The following is a 19,927-nucleotide window of genomic DNA, read 5'->3' on the forward strand; positions in this document are numbered from 1 at the left end:
AATTTTATGGTTGGGGGTCACAACATGAGGAACTGTATTTAAAGGGCCAGAAGGTTGAGAACCACTGTTCTAGGGCACCTATGGCACATGTTACATAAAAATGTGGTCCAGTTTACAGTTGTGAAATGATGGCAGTGCTCACAGACAACTGTGTGCTCCCTTAGCACGGATTTTAGTACAGAAATCTAACACAAAGGTGTGTACACTACTGACGGAGGCATGAAAAGGCCAGGAGCACCAATAAAACCCTAGGCCTTGATTTCTTTAAAGCCAAAAGGAACATGAGCTGTATGGGCCCATCGGCGCACCTTCCTGAGAAAGTCTGCAGAGACCGGGGGACACGCACCGTGGGGCAGACAGCGCCCCTGGCAGCCGCTGTGAAGAGGACCTGCTGCCCAGGACAGTGGCAGAAGCAAACGGCAGAGGACCACAAGCGACCGGAACTTCCCTAATTGAGTCTGGCTAAGCTGTAGCTAAAAGCCCAGGTATTGATGCTCTTTTCCTTTTATTTACAAACTCTAAACAGTATGACTTGATTATAACTGTTTACTTACTAGGTCCTTTTCGGAACAATCAGGCAGATTTTGCCATCAATGGCTCACTTGTTTTCTTTGTCTTTATTATTTACCAAGCATCTGACCAGCTCAACGTGCTGTAGTAACCCTGGCCTCCAGAATAAGAGCGGAATATTGATTTAAAAGGTGGAAGTTTTTTACTTTGCCATTATTTACACCTGCTTTTGAAAAATTGTTTCGTTGCAGTATAGCAGAGGAGGTGGTTATTTGTTGCAAGTTTCCACAGAAAACTCCCAGTGGCACTAGCGTGAGTAACAGATAAAGAAAACTCGAAGGAAGCAATACCTAGGGATAGCGTCCCAATCCTGAAGGAAATCTAGAACGTTTGTTTCATAAGCCAAACACAACAAAGACGACACACACATAACTAAAGAATATGTAAGAGCTCTGTTCTTTCCCACATCGTTAGAGGCGCTTGGTTTAAAAGACAGGTGTGTCTAGAGCAGTGATGGCAAACCTATGACACGCGTGTCAGAGGTGACACGCCAACTCATTTTTTTGGTTGATTTTTCTTTGTTAAATGGCATTTAAATATATAAAATAAATATAAAAAATGTAAGTCTTTGTTTTACTATGGTTGCAAATATCAAAAAATTTCTTAACTCTGGTGACCCAGCACTAGAGTTAAGTTAGGGTTTTTCAAAATGCTGACACGCCGAGCTCAAAAAGTTCGCCATCCTGGTCTAGAGCCAACTAAAGAAAAATACCCCGCTCCCTCTTCAATCCATACCTGGGCCAGCTCTCAAACTAGGGAAAGGACAGCAGCGCTGTGTCAAAGGGCAGCTGTGCCCCTCACACGCACTGCCCTGACTTTTAAAAAATCAATAGTCACACTATTTATAGCTCACCTACTAAAGTTCAGATTCATCAGCATCTGACCAGATCAAGGGGCCAATGAGCTGGACCCCTGGTCCCTGTGAAGAAGCTGTGACAGGGCCCAATGCTGGGTGGCAGGTGTCGGACTGCCTTTCCGGAAGCCCCGTTCCATCAGAACCACTTCACTAATTGCCACTCACTATTCTGACCCCCCACAAGGGCCTCTTGTTTATGTTCCATCTGTCAGGACGGTGCCTCCTGACAATACGGGTCATGACCTGGGAGGAGGCTCTGGGACACTGGTGCACCCAGGGAGGCCTCTGGGAGCCAGAGGCACAGCCCAGCTGGGGCAGCACTAAGACGGGGCGGGGCTCCTCGCAGACCCTCCTGCCCGACCGCGGAGGCCACCTCAGACGTGGGATGCAGGGCCTGTGCTCAGCAAGGCCAGTTGGCCTCCATGCTGCTTAGATTCCCATGGAGCGGACCAAAGAGGAAGGAGGCACCCAGTTCCCTACAAGGCATCTCACTAACAGAAACTGGGGAACTTCCTGAAGTGGCAACAGAGCCAGCGATGACACCTCACCTGTCCTCTGAACTGGCTGGATGCTATCGGAAAAGAACTGGGAGGAGAGGGAACAGAGCCCCCCCTCCTGGCAGGTTTATCCTGGAAGGGGAGGAGCTGAACCACAGCTGCTGCTCCTGCTGCTTCAGGGACGTGCCGCCGGGCTAAGCCTTGATTCTCTGCCCTGTCGACGCCTCTCCAGCAGACGGTCTGCTCATCACGAAATGCTCTCGGTTCACAGGAACTATGCTTTTGGCCCAGATAAAATTTAGAAATGAGCAGTAGAGCTGTCAGACCACTGCATGCTGGGAACCATACCTTCCACCTCTGGGCTTCAAATAAATGCTGTCCTGTATTCTTTTCAAGCAACAGTGCTTCTTAGGACACTGCTCTGAAATCCAGGCCCTCCCGCACATGTGGAACCCACCCCGGGAGGGGCCCTCTTACAGGGTTGCAAGGGCTCCTCAGCCAGAGCAGGAGGGAAGGCAGTGATGTGGAGAAGGCCTGCAAGGCTGGATGTTTTCCCATTCGCAATCGACCTTGAAAATGCCCTTTCCAGAGCAGAAGGCGCCAGCCATGGCTGAGCGGCGTGGCCCTCTGTGCACTGTAGTGGAACAGGTTTGCCTCATGGACTGACCGGCTTCTCTGGGTGTGCTTGTTCCTACTACTTCTGTTTTGCCATTCTTTCTTTCTTCTTCCCAGCAGAGGTTCTGTTCCCACCTCTCGCAGGCTCTGTTCTCTGGGCCCGCGGAGGGTGGCCCTCACTGCTGCTGCCCCCTTTCCAGCTACGCCTGGCTGCTGTGGCCCTGCATCTGGCACTGCGAGACCAGTGAAAACACTGTCCTTGGTGAAGCAGTGGCTGCTGGAGCTGTGTTCTGACTGGAGTGGTTTTGCCGGCACCAGACATTTGATAATGGTCTGGGGACATTTTTGATGCCAAAACTGGGTGTGGGTTACTCCTGGCATCTCATGGGCAAACACCAGGGATGCTAAACATCCCACAATGCACAGTGGCAATTATCCAGTCCACATGTCAGAGCAAGGTCCCCCTCCCCCCGCACACCCCAAACCTACCAAGCCCCTAGATCGATCATTCTTTACCCGTTAAAGTTTATCAGAGGCCTAGGAGCTCTGAACAGCTGGGTAGATTACTACTTTTTCTCCCTGCCAGTCCTGATAGATTAAAAGGAAAAGAACAGCTAAATAATAAAATCTGACCATTTTACACCAATTGAGAGATGGTGAATCTCTCATCAACAGAAGTCACATGACCTTGAATGTTCACCAACTTTTCTCACGACAATCCTGTGAAGGGGTTATGGCATTTTAAAATCAATTTACTGCATCACAATGCACTTTTTTTTTTTTTTAAAGTAAACGAAACAGGAAATAATAGAAAATATAAGAGTAAAGACAGTGTCATGAAACATCCTTTGCCACTGGCTGCAGTCAAGAAGCCAGGAGCCCGCAGCCTTGTCTAGGCACTGCTGTGCAGACGAGGAAAACGGGCCGGGAGGGAGGGCAACGTGTTGGGATCTGGGCCCCAAGTCCATTTGTTGTGAAGTCAATGCCTGGGCGTTCCAGGAGATTAAACATGGAAGAGTTGCTCACATGCACTTGAGCAGGTATCCGTCTTCTCCTCACCCGGGGCCAACCACGGGGCCCCCGACAGGAACACGGTCCCCTCACTCTGCATTCCAACCTGACCTAGGCAGCTTCTTCCTTCCAACCAGCAGTGTTTCCCAAACACAGTGAGAGGACAATCCACCCGTCGCAACATCAGAGCGGGGCATGCTGCCGTGGGGCCTTCCTGAGCAATGTCCTCCACTGACTCCAAGACAGTTAGGGTGACGAGTTCGGTTTCTGAACTTTCAAATGATTAACTTGAGGTGAGTCCCCAATTTTGAAGTGCCCAACTGCAGCCTGTACAAGTAAAGTTGATTCAAGGTCAGCCATGCGCTCAGGGAAAGAAGGTCACGGAGTCACATTCCATGGATCTTCGCTCACTACCAGGGGGCAGCTCTTTTACAGCCTAGGAGACCTGCTACAGATGCAGAAATTCATGACTTAAAATGGGATCTTAGAAAATGTCTTTTGTTCCAAGAATCCATGTCCAATATATTTTTAGACTTTTATGGCTCTAGTTGAGCCAATATGCTAAAAAACGGAAGACACATATTTCTATGAACTAAGCTTCCCTTCAGCTCATTTTCCGTCCTGGTTAGAGCCGGCATCTGGCTGGTCGTGTCGAACTCAGGATGGGAGAGGTGGCTGACCCAAAGCTAGTGTTCCTCTCCAGGTCCAGGAACCCAAACATTCCCAGCAGAGAGCCCCGCTTTCCAGAGGCGGAGTGGCCACAAGGCTGGGGTGGCTTAGGATGGATGCTTTACTCTGTTCGTCCTTGTGCACTTTTCCTTTAAGACTCCAAACACGTGGTATCCCTTTCCCCAGAGCAGACCTGGGGACTCACATCCCAAGGAGGACAGGCCCTGTAACCTACCACCTCAGACGTGAAAAAAGCTGGCGGGCAACACAGACCAGGCATCGTGCTCAGAAACTCTGGTACCAGACCAGACATCCTGTGAACACAACCAAGCACAGAGCAGAGCAGCACAAGTAACACAAATATTGAGCCACATAAAGAGAATATTAAAAATAAACTTCCCAGTGGGCTTGCACGCATCCACACACAAAGAGAAGGAAGAAGGAGGAGGGAAGGGGGGGGGGGGAGGTAGACAAGAGAAGCAGCTGAAGCAGCTACTGAATGGAGGGCCCTGGTCTGTGCTAGGACAGGCTCCTCACTCACGCGAGCGAGGCTGGGCGACGTGTGGAGAGCGTCCGCCTGCCAACAGGAGCTCTGCAGCGATGGGTCGATCAGGAATGAGCAGTGAGACTCAGCGTCAAGGACACGTGAAATAAGAGGCTCACCCCTCGGAGAGTGACTTCCCACGGGGATGTGCTCAGGAAAAACGCCAGTCCGAAGGGGAGTGAGGGGGCCTTCCTGTGCCCCCAGGAAATACGGGGAACACATGCGCCCGTCATGCGCACTCCCTGCTGTGCTGGGTTTCACACAGACCCCCAATCCAGCGCTAAGGTCCCTGGGGCGCGAGCACTTCCCCCAGGGCGCCCCACAGCCGGCCGCACTCCAGGGTCTCCGCCAGCTCTCAAAGGCTTGCTGTTTACTACACATGAGAGCCCTGACAATGACTGAGACTGTCCTTACTTGTTCAGGCCCAGGAGAAGCACCGAGAATAAAGTCAGAATCCTCAAGACATTTCCCACCAAAAAGTCATCCTTTCTTCTATGAAATGTTCTGTCACTTAGAATAAAGGCAGATGTTATTCTACTAAATTCTTGCTAATCAGTGTCACAATAAGTCACACGTAACCAATAATGTTCCTAGAAAACTGTTTGCCCAACATCCGGTTGCATTTCTGCTTCTGAGTGACATTTCAAGGAAACGCCGGTGAGATGGACTGTCAGTGCAACTAACTACACACGTGCCAGGACGAGAGAGCTGGGGAAGGAGGCACACTGTGACAATGAAAGCCCAAAGGGCACAGGCCTCCAGGCCCCCTTGGTCTGGCCCCTGCCCACCCCAACGCAGGGGGTCAACAAACTCCAGATGGGGCAGACCCAATCAACCCCCCGGCCCCCGGCTAGGAGTGTTGTATATGTTTTAAAACAGTTCAAAGAAGGAATGACAAAAACAAAACGAATTATCTTGAGACGTGGTAATTACATGAAATCCAAGTTGCAGGGTCCATAACGTTTTCCTGACGCACAGGCACGGCTGTCTGTCTGCGTGTCTCTCTCTGGCAGCTTCCATGCTACCACAGCACAGGTGAACGGGGGGACAGAAACCATGTGGCCTGAAATATTAACTATCTGTTCCTTTACAGACAAAGCCTGCTGACCCCCATCCTAGCACATGCCAGCTCACACGTGGCACTTGCTGCTGCCTCTGTATGGAAGTTACCCCTGCCCCTTGGGTCCTGGCCCGAATGCCACTTGTCTGCGTGGCCTTTCCTGAGTACTCTATCTACAGACAACCTGCCCAGCGTCACCTGTATGCCTCCACTGTAACTCGTACCTGAAAGCGTTGTGTTCATTTACTTATGCACTGTCTTTCCAGAAGAACATACACCTCCTCAGGGTGACCCTCGGCGGTGGTGCCCACTGCTATGTCCCTAGTGCCTGGCGCAGCACTGGTGAACTGCATGACGCCACCCTAGCTATGCACACCAAGCAAAGCCATCCCCAGGCCCTGGTCTCCTGCCCCCAGGGTCCAGGCCGCCCTGGCTTAGGCATCATGGTGTAGTCTGTGAGTTGTAAAACAAGCAACCAAAGAAAACCTATTATGCTTTCTAAAGGTTTGGGAGGTTATAAACAACTAAGTGAGCTGTAAGTTAAGAACACGATGTGTTCTATGCCAAAAGGAAGGGGAGCCAACAGTGTCTACCACCTCATGGCTTCCGGGCTGTGACAGGTGCCCGGGGCCTGCTTTGATCCTCCCGCCTTCGTCTGTCCACTGCCCGTCACTGGGGCCTGGCATTTCAGCGGTATTCAGCTCTGATTAAAACTTAGCCTCATGTCTGTATATAGAAACATCTTTAAACACTAATTAAAAATAACGGGCTGGCACGTGGAAACACCTAGGAACAAACATGTAAGAGCTGAAGTAAACAGCACATCTGATCTGTGTCTTCTGAAGCTACATGTGTCTTCTCTGAAGGTTTTCAATTAACTCCTGAATTTGTGGAGCTTTAAAATGTAAAACAATGGCCCTGGCCAGGTGACTCAGCTGGTTCGAGCGTCATCCCATACACCAAAAGGCTGTGGGTTCGATTCCCAGTCAGGGCACATGTCTAGGTTTCGGGTTCAAGCCCTGATTGGGGTGTGAACAGGAGGCAACAGATTGATATTTCTCTCCCTCTCTCTCTCCTCCCCTCCTGCCTCCCTCTCGAAAAAAATCAATGAAAACAGGCCCTCAGGTGAAGATTACAAAAAAGGTAAAACAATGTCCATCTTACCTTTTAATCTAATAAGGTATCTTTTCTCCATTTACCCCATTTTAATGATTGTGAAATTAATTTTAATAGCATTTTATTTTATCCAAAATATCATTTTGACAGTTTAACCAATAAGAAGAAATTATTAGTAGGGTATTTTTCTTTTTTCACACTCCATCTTCAGTATCCACTGTGCCTTTCACACCCACAGCCACGGGCTCAACAGCCACGTGTGCCTGATGGGTACCCCGTAAAACTGCAGTTTTTAGATGCTCAGCTATTTTCACCTGAACACAAACCAAACTTACTTGCATTTTAGGAGTTTTACATAAAAGAACTTCTCTCTTTTTGGCCATGTACTTGTATTTTACTTAAGACGACTAAATGTGATAAATAATTATTTTATAGACATAAAACCCTTGGCACTCATCTTCGGATTCACAGTGCATTCTTTACATTAAGCTAAAAGATATTAAGAACCACATCATATTGCTTTCCCACAAGCATCCCATTTTGCTTTTCAACCCACAGCTGTTAGATTTCGTTTTCATTTCCGTTACACATGGCTCCCTCCCTGTCCTGGCTGAAGGCAACGTGCAGCTCTGGCACCCCGAGGCCAGGGCGTTTCCCCACAGCAGCAGGACGGCGCCACCAGCCTGCAAAGCTGACCCGCCCCAGTCTGTACTCAGGAGCGCCCCACCCTGCCTGCTCACACTCCTTTGGGGACTTGTGTCCATCCTTATGATTTAAAAAGAGGGGAGACCCGGTAATAAGCAGGTTCTGGGGCCCCTGCTGGAGGGAGCCCGACCAGGGAGCAGCTTCCACTTGGCCCCAAGGCCTTGTTCTTCACTCACAGGCACACAGCTGGTGGGGGGGGGGTGCGGGGGAAGTTCGGGGGGTGCGGGGGGGGGGGGGATACTGATAGCAAATAAAGAGAAGTCCGCCAGACTGGGAAGCTCCGGGGCCACCCTGCTCACAAAAGAGGGCCCCGCTGTTTACGCTGAGGGCAGTCCTGGTTACCTCTGCATCCTGCTGGGAGAGGCGGTATGTCCTTTCGAGGCTTCGCAGAGTTCTGGGGTTCAGGGTCTTCTGCTCCAACAGATGCTCCAGAAGCAAGACCAGCTGGTCTGGAAGGAGCTGAGGGCACAGCAAAAGCCAGTGAAAATGCCATTCAACTTACAAGGAATTAAACACAGACATTTAGAATGAAGACGCAAGCCCAGGGCGGCCGGGTATTCAGCAAGTGTCGGGGGCACGGAAAGACTGAAGACGGACTCTGGCCGGCCCTCAGGACTTACCTTGTACCCTCAGAACAGAGCAAAACTGTGTTTCCTTTTTTTTTTTTTTTTTAGGTTGTGTGTGTTTTAAGGTGTACAATGTGATGATTTAATATACAAAATGACAAAAACGATATTTAACTTCATAAAACACCCTCATGGTTGATTAGATCCCTTTCTTTATGGCAAACATATGCCAAAAATGTCATTTAACCTAGACTAAGATTCAAGGAACCGCCTGATCTTAGACATGGAAGTTTAACAGAAGTAAGCTGCTTTCAGATTTTCTTCCTCACCACTGGAACCTTGCCAATGTGCACCAAGAAATGGAGAGCATGTCTCGCAAACACTCCCTTATAAAAATCATGTTTATTATTCCATTAAAATTTTTTAAAATGCTGTAAATATGATCACACACACACACACAGTCACCCATATTCCTTAAGTTTTCACACAGGGTAGGTAAAAATTGGTGTTACATAGTAAAGGGCAAAGAGAGAAGGGCGTTTTTATATGGTACAAGAGTAATGAATAGTTTATGAACAAACATTGTAAATCCAAGAAGGTGGAATATCTGTCTTAGTCATTATTGTGCTGCAATGCCTAGTTCCGCCCTAGAGCAGAGAGCTCTCACAGACTCTGAAAGGAGGAAAGAATGCATTTAAAATACATCTTGTAGGAGCTGAAAAATATTCTAAAATCAAGGTTTTAAATTGTTACTATTAATGCCACTACTCTCGCCATTCAGCCTTACTCCCTCCCGACTTATGCCCCGAGCATCTGTCAATGAACCCAAACTTACAAGTCTGCAAATCCATGGTAGGCCAACAGAACATTCATAAGAACACCTGGATTTTAATCCCTACTTTCTGTTATTCTTAAGAAATTTTGAGTATTATTGGCATATCTCCCTACCTCTCTTTACCTTTCTGTCCCCAAGGGCGCCTGCCCCTCTTTCCCAGAATGCATGTGGGGAAACTAGTTGAATCGCAGGCACAATGCTCACCACGTAATTCCACAAAGAAAGCATTTTTTTTTGTACGTCCACACCTCACCCTCCTAAGTTCTACTATAACCCCACTTCCCCACAGGCACACAGACACACATCCCTGGGTTCTTGGGCATTTTTATTTCATAACATCGCTCCATGCACCTAAGATCCCGTGGATCTCCTCAGGCTGACAGGAGAAACCAGGTGCCTTCAGCCAACTCAGAGGGTTACAACCAACACGGAGCCCCCAGGGGCTCGGAGACAACTGACAATTTCCTTCCAGAGGAGTCACGTGCCTATAAGATGCTTTAACCCTTTTCGGTCCAACCTCGAGGCTGACTCGACAGACCAGGCGCTAGGAGCAGGTCCAACGTTGAGCAATAAGAACATTAAAAAGTTCAACATTCAATCCCATCAATTAATTTGGACCAGACTATTTGAATTCCAAAAATAACATTGGACCGCAAAGGGTTAAAGATAATCTTATATACATAAAAGGCTAATATGTAAAGTGTCCCGGCGGGAGTTCGACTGCTAGCTATGACATGCACTGACCACCAGAGGGCGGCGCAGAATGAAGGAAGGCCCCGGCTGGCAGCCGGAAGGCCCCAATCAGCCCTGATCGCTGGCCAGGCCTAGGGACCCTACCTGTGCATGAATTTTGTGCACCGGGCCTCTAGTTACTACATAACCAGAAACAAAAACGCCAGTTTTCCATTTTCTATAGTTTTAGAACATGAGCCCACTTTTGCGACATTATGAAAGATCTGCTGTTTTACAAAACAGGACAAATCCAGAGCTACCAGCCTCTGGATTCTCCCCACCTGGTCACAGCACGAGCCCTCAGCTGGTGGGTACTCAGGGTGCTCTACCCCAGGCTCAGCAGCTCAGCCAGCACCCAGGTTGCCTGGCCCTCCTTCCTATCTGTCTTGCCCTGCAGCCTCCCTCTCTGAATCTTCCTTCCCTGAGGTCCTGGGGGTTGAGGGGGGAGTTCATCCAGCCTGGCCCTGAGCACCGCCTTCAGGTCACTCCCCGGCTGTCCTCCAGCCTCTTCACAGAGCCTGCCCTTTACCCCCCATTAAAGTCTTTTCCTGCCCCACTCATCCCTTTCCCAAGTATGGTCCACATAACCCGCCACCCCGCGGTGGCCTGGCCTGGGCACCCCTGGAGCAGCAGGCCCCCCCCGCCCCCGCCTCAATAGCTGGTGGAGAGGGGAGGGGAGGACAGGGCCCCAGACTGGGTCAGAGTGGCCACCTAGCCCTGCGCCCCCACAGGCATTCTCAAAACGGGTGCAGCCAAGCCCAGGGTAGCAACAGCTCAAATGCTGAGGCCCACTGGGTACAGAAGATGGGTTCTGGGAAAGGGCAGAACACCCAGCAGTTGAGGGTGGGGTCTGGTTCACTAACTAAATACAGCAGGAACCAGCTTGGTCAATTTGCAGAATTACAGGGAAGACAGAGTAGAAAGAAAAGCATGCCCCTATTCTGTGTCCACACTTACAAAGAGGCCTATTGTTAGAACTCGCGCTTGGGACTTGGGGTAAACGAGAGACCCACGGAGGAAAGGAGCCCCTGAGGAAGAGGAGCTCAGTCCCCGACTTAACCTAACTGGTTTAATCAATAAACGCAATTCCCGTTTAAAACGGAAGAATCACTGCTATGCGAACCCATGGAAACATCTGGGGTCTCCCTTTTATGTGTCTTTCGACCTCTCTCTAAGCAGAAGTCCGTGCAGCTGCACACAGAGACCGAACAAAAGGATCCCTGAACGTGTTTGCCCTCTCCTGATTTTACACAATGGGAAATACTTAAAGCTAAGCCCCTGACTAAAGATAAACCGTTGAGATGGAACGGAGGAGGTTTTTAATAAGTTTAATTTGCTCTAATTAGAGAGGTAAAGAGCAGGCACGCACACAGCGCGCCAGGTAGCCCTCCTGGGCACAGCGGCGCCGTGGACTGCTCTGTGGCAAGAGCCGGCCTGTTCAGAGGTGGAAGAAGGCACAGGACCCCACGCAAGCGTGAGAACGGGCCCCCCTCCATAACCGTAATGCCCCGGGGTTGCCTGGCCCACTCCAGCATGGGCTTGTGTAAGTGAGTCTCACTCAGTTAACAACCTGTAGTCACCTGCCTTTCAACTCTAACTCTTCTAATTCACCAAGGAAAAACGTAATTTCTAAGCAATGAGAAAACTGGAGAAAAATCAGTGATCAAATATTTTAGTTCAGACAGTAAAACTAATTAAGTATCCTTCATTCACAAATGAGCAAGTAAACATTACACAATTTTTACAGATTACAGACCTTAGAAGAGGATATTAAAGCAAAAATGTGGTAAGTAGCTCATTTTAATAGAGAACATTTCTCTTTGTAAAATAATCATTTACTCCACATGATGAAAAAAAAAATACTATGTAATAAACCAAAAGTTTGCAAAGCAACTGAGAGAGATGCACTTCCAATGTGCTCGCATGGTGCGGTGGGAACGGGAAATGTGTGCGGGTCGCTCCCCTCCTCCAACACAGAAATCAAATCAAATGTCACGTGACTTCTAGGCCCACTGTGTTTAGTGCAGCAGTTCCGAGAGACGAACATGGCTTTAGTCACAGTACGGAATGATCAAGAAAAATACAGCGCATGGTTCAGAGCATTGTCTCATTAGAAAGCAGCTCCGTCAAACATTATAAAAAAGAACTTGCCTTTATTTCTGAGGGCCTAATAGTGCTCACAGCCACAGTTCGACAGTGACAGGAATAGAAAGTCCTTTCCTTTGCACAGACAAGGAGTTATTATTTTTTCCACATGGAAACCAGTTTGGTATTTTTAAAATGCATCTGCCTCAACACTTAGACAAAATAAGGCTATGAGGTGCCAAAGTCATGTGGGTACTTGAAATAGAGAATTCCACATCACTGTAAAGCACATTCAAATACAAAAAAACCAAAATACTAAGGGAGTCAGGCAAAGCAAATGCCATTTGTAAGGATTCAGTGGTCTGTACTCTTGCACTGAAGGTGGAGGAGTCCATAGTTGCTAACTACCCAGAAATTACAAAGCAAAAGAAAAGTCTACCTGGTATTTTTCCCAGTCAACGTAAGAACCGAGGCAAGCCACACAACTCTGAATGTCTTTTACAGTTTCTACAGACTCTTGGAAAGAAAATAGGAATTTTCCAAGCCCACCCTCCCAGGTCACAAGCAGCAGAAGAAAGCACACCCCGACTCTCGCAGAGCCTCTTCCTGCTGTCTGTCAGGGGATGCCACTCACTCCTGCTCCCAGGACCACCCATGCGACTGGATCCGAAAAGGCCAGCTCGATTCCTATAGAAAATGTCACCAACCCATCTCACCACTGACCTTGTGCAGGCAGGTCCCGACACAAGGAACTGGGTGCACAACAACATCTGAGCCCCACTGTCCACACCCCTCCAAGCGCACAGAAGGGCACCTCCCTCCAGGCCCAGCTGGCGCGCTGCAGCAGCGAAGGAAGTCTCTGAGCGGCTCCCAGACAAGGAAGGAGCCTGAGACTAATGCAGCCTCCGACGGACGGTGGCGTGAGTTCTATTATTACCCCATTATCACTCTGGGATCTGTGCCTAAATGAAGCATGCTTCCTCCCTGGTGCCATTTCCTTTTATCCTGGCTGGAGACTAAAAGCAGATCAATGGGGGCAATACTTATGATGTCACTTCAATTTACAGCAACGGCCCCTCCCTCTCTTTCAGTCTGTCTGAAATACACACAAAGATCAATTCTTCCCAAAAATGGTTAAAAAATGCTTAGGGAGCATTCTTCTTCCAGAAAAGCATTCTCTGCTATATTTGTCTATGTTTCTACGGCAGGAACTGTTTACACTGAACAAAAACAGAAGAAATGGGGGAGGGAGAAATCTCAAATTCTCTCGTATGCCGGAGACTTGCTGGCTGAAATTCAGCACAAGCAGGGTCCAAACCAGACTCAAGCGGCTGACCTTTGAAAGTCACATGCGGAAGGCTTGCTGGCACAGGGGCACACCAGAGACAGCAGTTCTCCTCTGCCCCTTGGATTAAAAAGGCAATCCCATAGTTATACAATGCTTGTTACAAGACTTCCCCAAAACGAACCAATTCCTTCCAACTCCTCCCAGAAAACACCCAACATCCACCCTCAGGTGCCTCCACCACCCACAGGTGTAAGAGCAAACAGTTGCCATTCGCACAGTTTTCTCATTAGGGGCAAAGGAACTGACTACAGGACACAGACAGAACTTGAAAACATGTCACCCTTCAGACACTGCTCTGAACCCAAATAAAATAAGTAGAAATCTCTAAGTTGTGTAAGTTTTCTTACGGTTTTTGAAAATGGATTAAAATTAAAATATAATTGAGGAAGTTCCTCAAAACAAGAGTTCTCCCTCACAACCCAAAAAGAAACACAAAATCCTGAAAGTATCAGAACGCTGGCACTGTAGCTGCCCCTGCCCACCTCAAACACTAGCAAGACCATGTTAGTATATAATCTTCTTTCATCTATCGTTTTCCTAATGATAAAATTTTTACCTGTCCAAATGAACTGTTTAATAATACGTGCATTGGCAAGTGTCTGCCCAAGAGTAGCTGTCAACTAGGATATCATGATGACATTAAAACATCTTTAGTCTAAACTAGTAACTTGTATATAGGAAAAACAGAATTATGTGAATTGCAACCAAAACCAAGCTGAAAACAAAACTTACAAAAGAAAAACCATCCTTTATAGGTTAAAGCGAAATCTTAACACATTTTAAAGAACTGTGAAGTTTAAGTATAAAAGTTTATAGTTCACATAATTTGGGGGACATAAATTTAATTTGCCAGCAAATAACAGTCACAATAAAATAATTAGAAATGAAAATAATTTTCTTCAAAATAAAACCAAAGGGCATATATCCGTCCAGCAGAATCATTATTTTTAATTATCAAACATTCTTTAGTCAAATTTGAAAAAGAACATTCAAGCAGAAGCAAATCTTCGTGTAATTCGTTATACATAGGAAAAAGCATATTTACTATATTCTTGGGAAACGGTTCTAACAGCTGCATTTTAAAAAGACTGCCGCACTTCTGAGCCTTGGCTTGGTCACGGTGCTCCCAAAAGCGACAAAAACAGACACCATCACTAGCAAACAGCATCTGAAATAATTCACTGGCATAAATTACTCTTACATTTCTAGATTATAAGGGTCAAATTTTCATGTGCTAACATTTCTCTAACTTTTATAGAAGTTATTACTCAAACTATATGCAATCTGACACAAAGCATATTATTTAAACTATATAAAATGCCCACTGGATCTCATAACCATGTGCACACTAATGTTTATATTACACATTTTAGAAAATAAACCTTTCTAAACACTCAAATAGAAAAATCCTAAGTATTTTATAAGAGATGCTTGGGATCTTCGAGCTTGCCTCCCCGCCCCAGGAACCTGCAAGACCAATAGCCAAGGGGGCCAAAGGGAGCCATTCCTTAGCTGAGTTTTATGCTTCTGAAGAAAATCATTGTTCATGAAGTGACCCAGCCCATTCACCGGCCATGACAACAATGGCATGCTCAATGTCAAGCTTGATCCAGGTTTTCTGAAGAATTACAAACACTTGAAAGTATCAGAGAATACTTTCAGCTTGTCTTGTATTTGCAGGGTTTTTTTTTTTTTTTTTTCATTAAATCTGCTTTTAATTTCTTTAGAATTAATTCTCTTGCCTAAGTTAATATTGTATTTAATAACTGATATATTTATCCTGAATAAGCATATACATTTTATAAACCCGAGTTCCTAACTTATAAACAGTGGTATTTCCTAATTCAAAATTCTAGTTATATACTACTTTATCACCCTCTAAGGTACATCATATGACTGAAAACTGTCAGCTGGTTTTGTGTGTCAAAATGAGGGCACACAAATGGGACATAATCACACAATGGAATACTATGCAGCCATTAAAAAGAATAAAATGGAATTTTCTGTAATATGCTAAGATAGCAAGAAATGTTATTAAGTGGGGGTCAAGGTTAAGGACAGATGGTAGAATATGTTTGGGTTTGTGTAAATAACTTCCTAGAGATAGGTTTTAAGAAATTAAGTAACTCTTTGAGTCCATTTTTTTCTCTGAGTAACCTACACGAGCTGCCTGGTCTTTTCATTTTTCCTTTTTTTCCTGCCTCCAGCTCAAGCTGAACTATTTTTCTTAAATCCTGTTTAAAAAATTTCCCCAAAGTTTACTCACTGGAGGGAAGATGTACTCTATGGAGAAATTCAATGCGGTGATCTAATCTGGGAGCTGAAATCTGTAAATGATTGAAGCGCAGGCTCCAAGGAGGTGCTGAGTGGAAACCCGGGCCTCGAACAAAGCAGGTCTCGGTAGTTGCGGGCAGGCCCCTCGCACTCGCACTGGTTTGCACCTAGAAACCTATCAGTGCCCCTCTATTCTTAGTCATAACAATAATACTTGAAAATAGCACAGACCTCAACTGTTCTGATTCCAATTCTTCTACAAAGAGATGAATGCTAATGCCATTAAATATAAGGCATACGTTCTCTCTGAGCAACACACAAATATTGGAATAATCTTAAATTTTCCAAATGCTCTGCAAATATACATAGAGCAGTGGGTCAGTCCTATGCCCAGACTATCATGTTGTCACTTACAATATTAAATGAACTAGAATTTAACTGTTTTCAGGTTTTTTTGCAAAGGGAAAAAAAACACAGTAACTGTAATTTCACTCAAACCCAGAATTCCTTCCTATTACCCCCACTATGTCACAATCAGACAGTTTGTGTGGGATTACTTATTACAAATTTAACACTGTTAGTAAATAACTGTATCAACCTTAGGTTCTTCTTTGCAACATATTGCCCTATGTTCCTGTTGAAAAGTGATCTAAATATATATAGTATGCACAAAATTAAGGTGTTCATATGCACAAATATGCAATCCTTAGGAATATTCCGTCTGAAAACAGATTTTCTTCTAAATTACAAGTGACTGATTAGCAAATAGGAAAAAAATACTAAGCTCTTACTGAAAATATGCTCTTCAGAATCTTATGAATAAAAACAGATTCCTCTTCTTTTAAGTTTAAACAATGAGTAACTGAGTTCAAACAAAACTGTGTGTTAACCTCTATAAAAAGAATGTACACTTTTAAGGCAACTCCTTAAAGAATAGAACCCAATGTTGCTCATTTCATGCACCACCTGCAGCATGCCCGACACAAGTTTATCAAATTTAAATGAAGGACTTCATGTCCTTAATGTCCTATCCAGTACAATGGAGTAACACAGTAAAAATAATTACAAGACAGCTATCAATCAGCAATTTGGTGAGTTAAGTAAATCTATTAAAATATAATTTATACATGATAATTTATATACGACAAATGAAAATTCAGGCCAGAAGTGATTCTCACTTCGAAACTAAAAAAAAAAATCCACAAAATACACACATTCAAATATATCAACTTAAAAAGTTTTATAAACATTCTGTATAACAACCAATGTGGTAGATGATTCTTATTTTAAAAACTAATGGTAAAATAACTGAAATGTCTCTACAGCTGTAATCAACTATAATCAGTGACATGATGGCTCTGCAATGTTTTTAAAAAGCTAATAAATTAGAGTGCTCTAAGTGGAAAAACTCCATACTATTTCTAAGAGAGCTCTTTCCCTTTGCTTTCCATGGCCTCCTTGTTTAAACTTGTCATTAAAGAGTTAAGTTTTTTTCAAATTATTAAAATTAACAGCTAAAAAAAAGGAAGTCACAAGCACTTAGACACAATGATACTAACAAGAGTTGCAAGGTAAGAAAAAAAAAAAAACAAGAAAAGGAGGAGGGAGAAACCAAGTCAACCATTCTGGCTCTCAGCTTAGACAAACAACTCAGGCATGGATACACACTCAACATATTTTTAAGCATAGGACATAACTTACAAACAAATGTAACTCTTGTGTGTTTATTATAGTCTAAAATACTAACATTCCATACTCCTGGTTCCTGCCCTTACTTCTTCATAGGCCCTTAGTCAAAACAACATAAGTATCTTTTTGGTCAGATTTTATTTTCTAATATTCTTTCCATATTTTCTACCAAATCCAAACTAAGCATAAATTTTAGCCACATGTCCACAACTTATTGTGGTTTCTGTCATAAAGTAGATAAAGAAACATATCCTTAAATATATGTACAGCTGACCACAACTAAAGAGGAATTGTAGGGAGTGAGATGGAAGAGGGTAAGGGGTCAAACTAACTGAATTATTGCTGAAAAACAAAAGTTGTTTTTATGTAATAAAAATGTGTGGAGGGTACTATACAACTTACTACCCAACATCTCAGTGTTATTTCACAGAATGATTTAAATGTATAAAAAGTATATAAAGCACAGTAGTCGAACTTCACTCAAATCCTGTACACTTTTGGATTTTAGTCCAGACATTTTATATCCTGGATTAATTTTGAAGTTTTATGAGGAATAGAGCAAAGGATTAACTTAAAGATCAGAAATTTGTATTTTTGAAAAAGATATGGACTTAAAACTTCAGGAGAAAGGCAGGAAACAAATTTCACATCTTTTCAAGAAATATTTACTTCATTTTTAACTTCTTTTTCTCTCTCCCACCTCAACACCAGCTCATCTGAAGGGAATGAAAGTTTTAGTGAGCCAGCATTCTACAAGAAAAAGCAGTGGCTGCCTGGTGGACACCCACATGTGGGAAGGTGAAACAAACAAGTGGATGGGAAACAACAAGGAGACCACATGGACAGAAATGATGTCAGGCTTGTTTACCCCAAAGTTTCATGCTATGTACCAACAGCTGAATAATTCCTAAGTTAATGTACTTCCCGTCGTAATAGGAACTACTACCAACTAAACAGGTAGACTGAAATAGTATTATAAAAATGTTCTTTTAGGGCAAAACGTCCATTTTACTGCCATGAGAGTTCAGACATTATCATCTTACTTTTACTGGGAACTCCGCCTTGGACGCAAGGCCCTGGAGCAGCCTGAAGCTGATAGAGGAGCAGGAAATCTGAAATGCGGCCTTGTTTGCTGCCATGGAAATATTTTCTCAAGTGAATTCAAATACTTGAAAGTCACTCAACAGAAGTAAGTCTTCAAAAATACAAAACAAATATGTTTTAGCCATGGGTCTAAAAATCCTGAAAACTGCTAATCATGAATCTAAAATTCTAGTAGGTCTTCACAGGTGCTGGTCCAACCATGATGAAACCCGAAGATGTCTTTTCTAGTAGCAATTTAAAATCCCAATATTTGAGATTTTATTTAGTTATTTTTAATGGATTCTTAAAGAAATGTCATAAAAATGTAGTTAAGTTTTAGCATTTCTATTATTTTATATCTACCTTTATGTATGTATAATGTGCTCATGTAAGAAAAATTCAGTATGATTTTATTGGTATATGTTTTAACAACACAGAACTTTTGGAAATTACAGGAAAGCGTCTGGATTTCTAAGTTTTCTGGTTGTTAAACTTAATAGAAAATAATCGGTCTATGGAAAACCAAATTTTCTCTCCCCTCAGTATTCCAGCTTAATTTATCTGTATTAATTTGGAATTTATCTTAAAAAAAAAAGAGGCAGGAATGCAACCTTTTTTTTACATAGGTTTTTAGAAAATTTTCTTATATAATTAAAAAGTAAAATCTTTTTATAAAATGTTTACTCTTCACATTTTAATGGAATTTCTACTTTGTTTTTCACATATCAAAGTTACTGCATACCAATTATAACCTACATATTCTATCCCTAAGTGAAGTTTATTTAAAACAAATGAACTGGAATAACCAGTAATCACAGGATCCCCCAAAAGGAAAGGTGGACACAGGTTTTAAAATCACGAATCACAGCCTCACAGGTTGAGAACCGCTTTCCTGCTGATTTCACAGTGTAGGGTCCCAACTCAGACCTTTACAAATAACAGTTGGGACAGAAATAAAAAGTGAACAGGCTGCCTGCCCCCCCCCCGCCCCCCCACCGGCAACCCGACTAACTTCTGCGACAGCCGGTTAAAAGGCAGCTTCTTTCACGGCCTGGTCAGCTGCCCGCGTGGGTTCACGGCTCCATCCAAGCGCGTCTGCCAGGAATGGAGAGCCAAGACCCGGCCTCCGGTCGGCGCACGGACCGACGGGGGCCGAGCGCAGAGCGGAGACCCAGCCAACCTGCACATCCCCGCCGGCTCGGCCGGAAGCCGCCGTCTCGGTTCCTCTTTTCCTGCCGCGCGTGTCCTTCAAAGAGCTTTCCTGGGCGCATCAGCGCGCGCGTCTACCTGCTCTGTTCTCCTCGGAGGCTTGGTAAACATCACACCCAAAATCACAATCCCGACGCCCATTGGTAACAAGTACCGGAGCATAAAACACAGGCAACACCCGTCGCAGCGCGCTCTTCCTGATGTAGATGTTTAGAGAAACTTCAGGGCAACCACAACGGCCATTCCCACCCACCGCTACCCCCACGGGAGGGGGTGCCGACTGCCACGGCATGCGAGCACTGCGCGCACGACCCAGCGGACGAGCATCGGGGCGCCGCCCGGTCCCGCGGCCCGCTCCCGGCGTGGGAAGACGGGCTGCGGAGACGAGCAGGGGCTCGGTCGCCGGGAAGAAACCACCCGGTCCTCCTACGACACGGCGACGCGCGGCCGCGCGGAGGAGGAG

The 19,927-nt window shown here is 45.2% G+C and overlaps 1 protein-coding gene across 1 annotated transcript in view; it reads right to left on the reverse strand.

Annotated features, from left to right (window-relative positions):
- The window catches only part of CUNH9orf3 (chromosome unknown C9orf3 homolog), a 320,137-nt gene that overhangs the window by 16,673 nt on the left and 283,537 nt on the right, over positions 1–19,927 (reverse strand). Inside the window, exon 14 of the mRNA XM_023764898.1 lies at positions 7,986–8,102. Coding sequence (XP_023620666.1) covers positions 7,986–8,102 — 117 coding nt within the window. The remainder of the gene's footprint in view (positions 1–7,985; positions 8,103–19,927) is intronic.

Source organism: Myotis lucifugus, unplaced genomic scaffold, assembly GCF_000147115.1.
Source record: "Myotis lucifugus unplaced genomic scaffold, Myoluc2.0 scaffold_360, whole genome shotgun sequence".
Classification (NCBI taxonomy): domain Eukaryota; kingdom Metazoa; phylum Chordata; class Mammalia; order Chiroptera; family Vespertilionidae; genus Myotis; species Myotis lucifugus.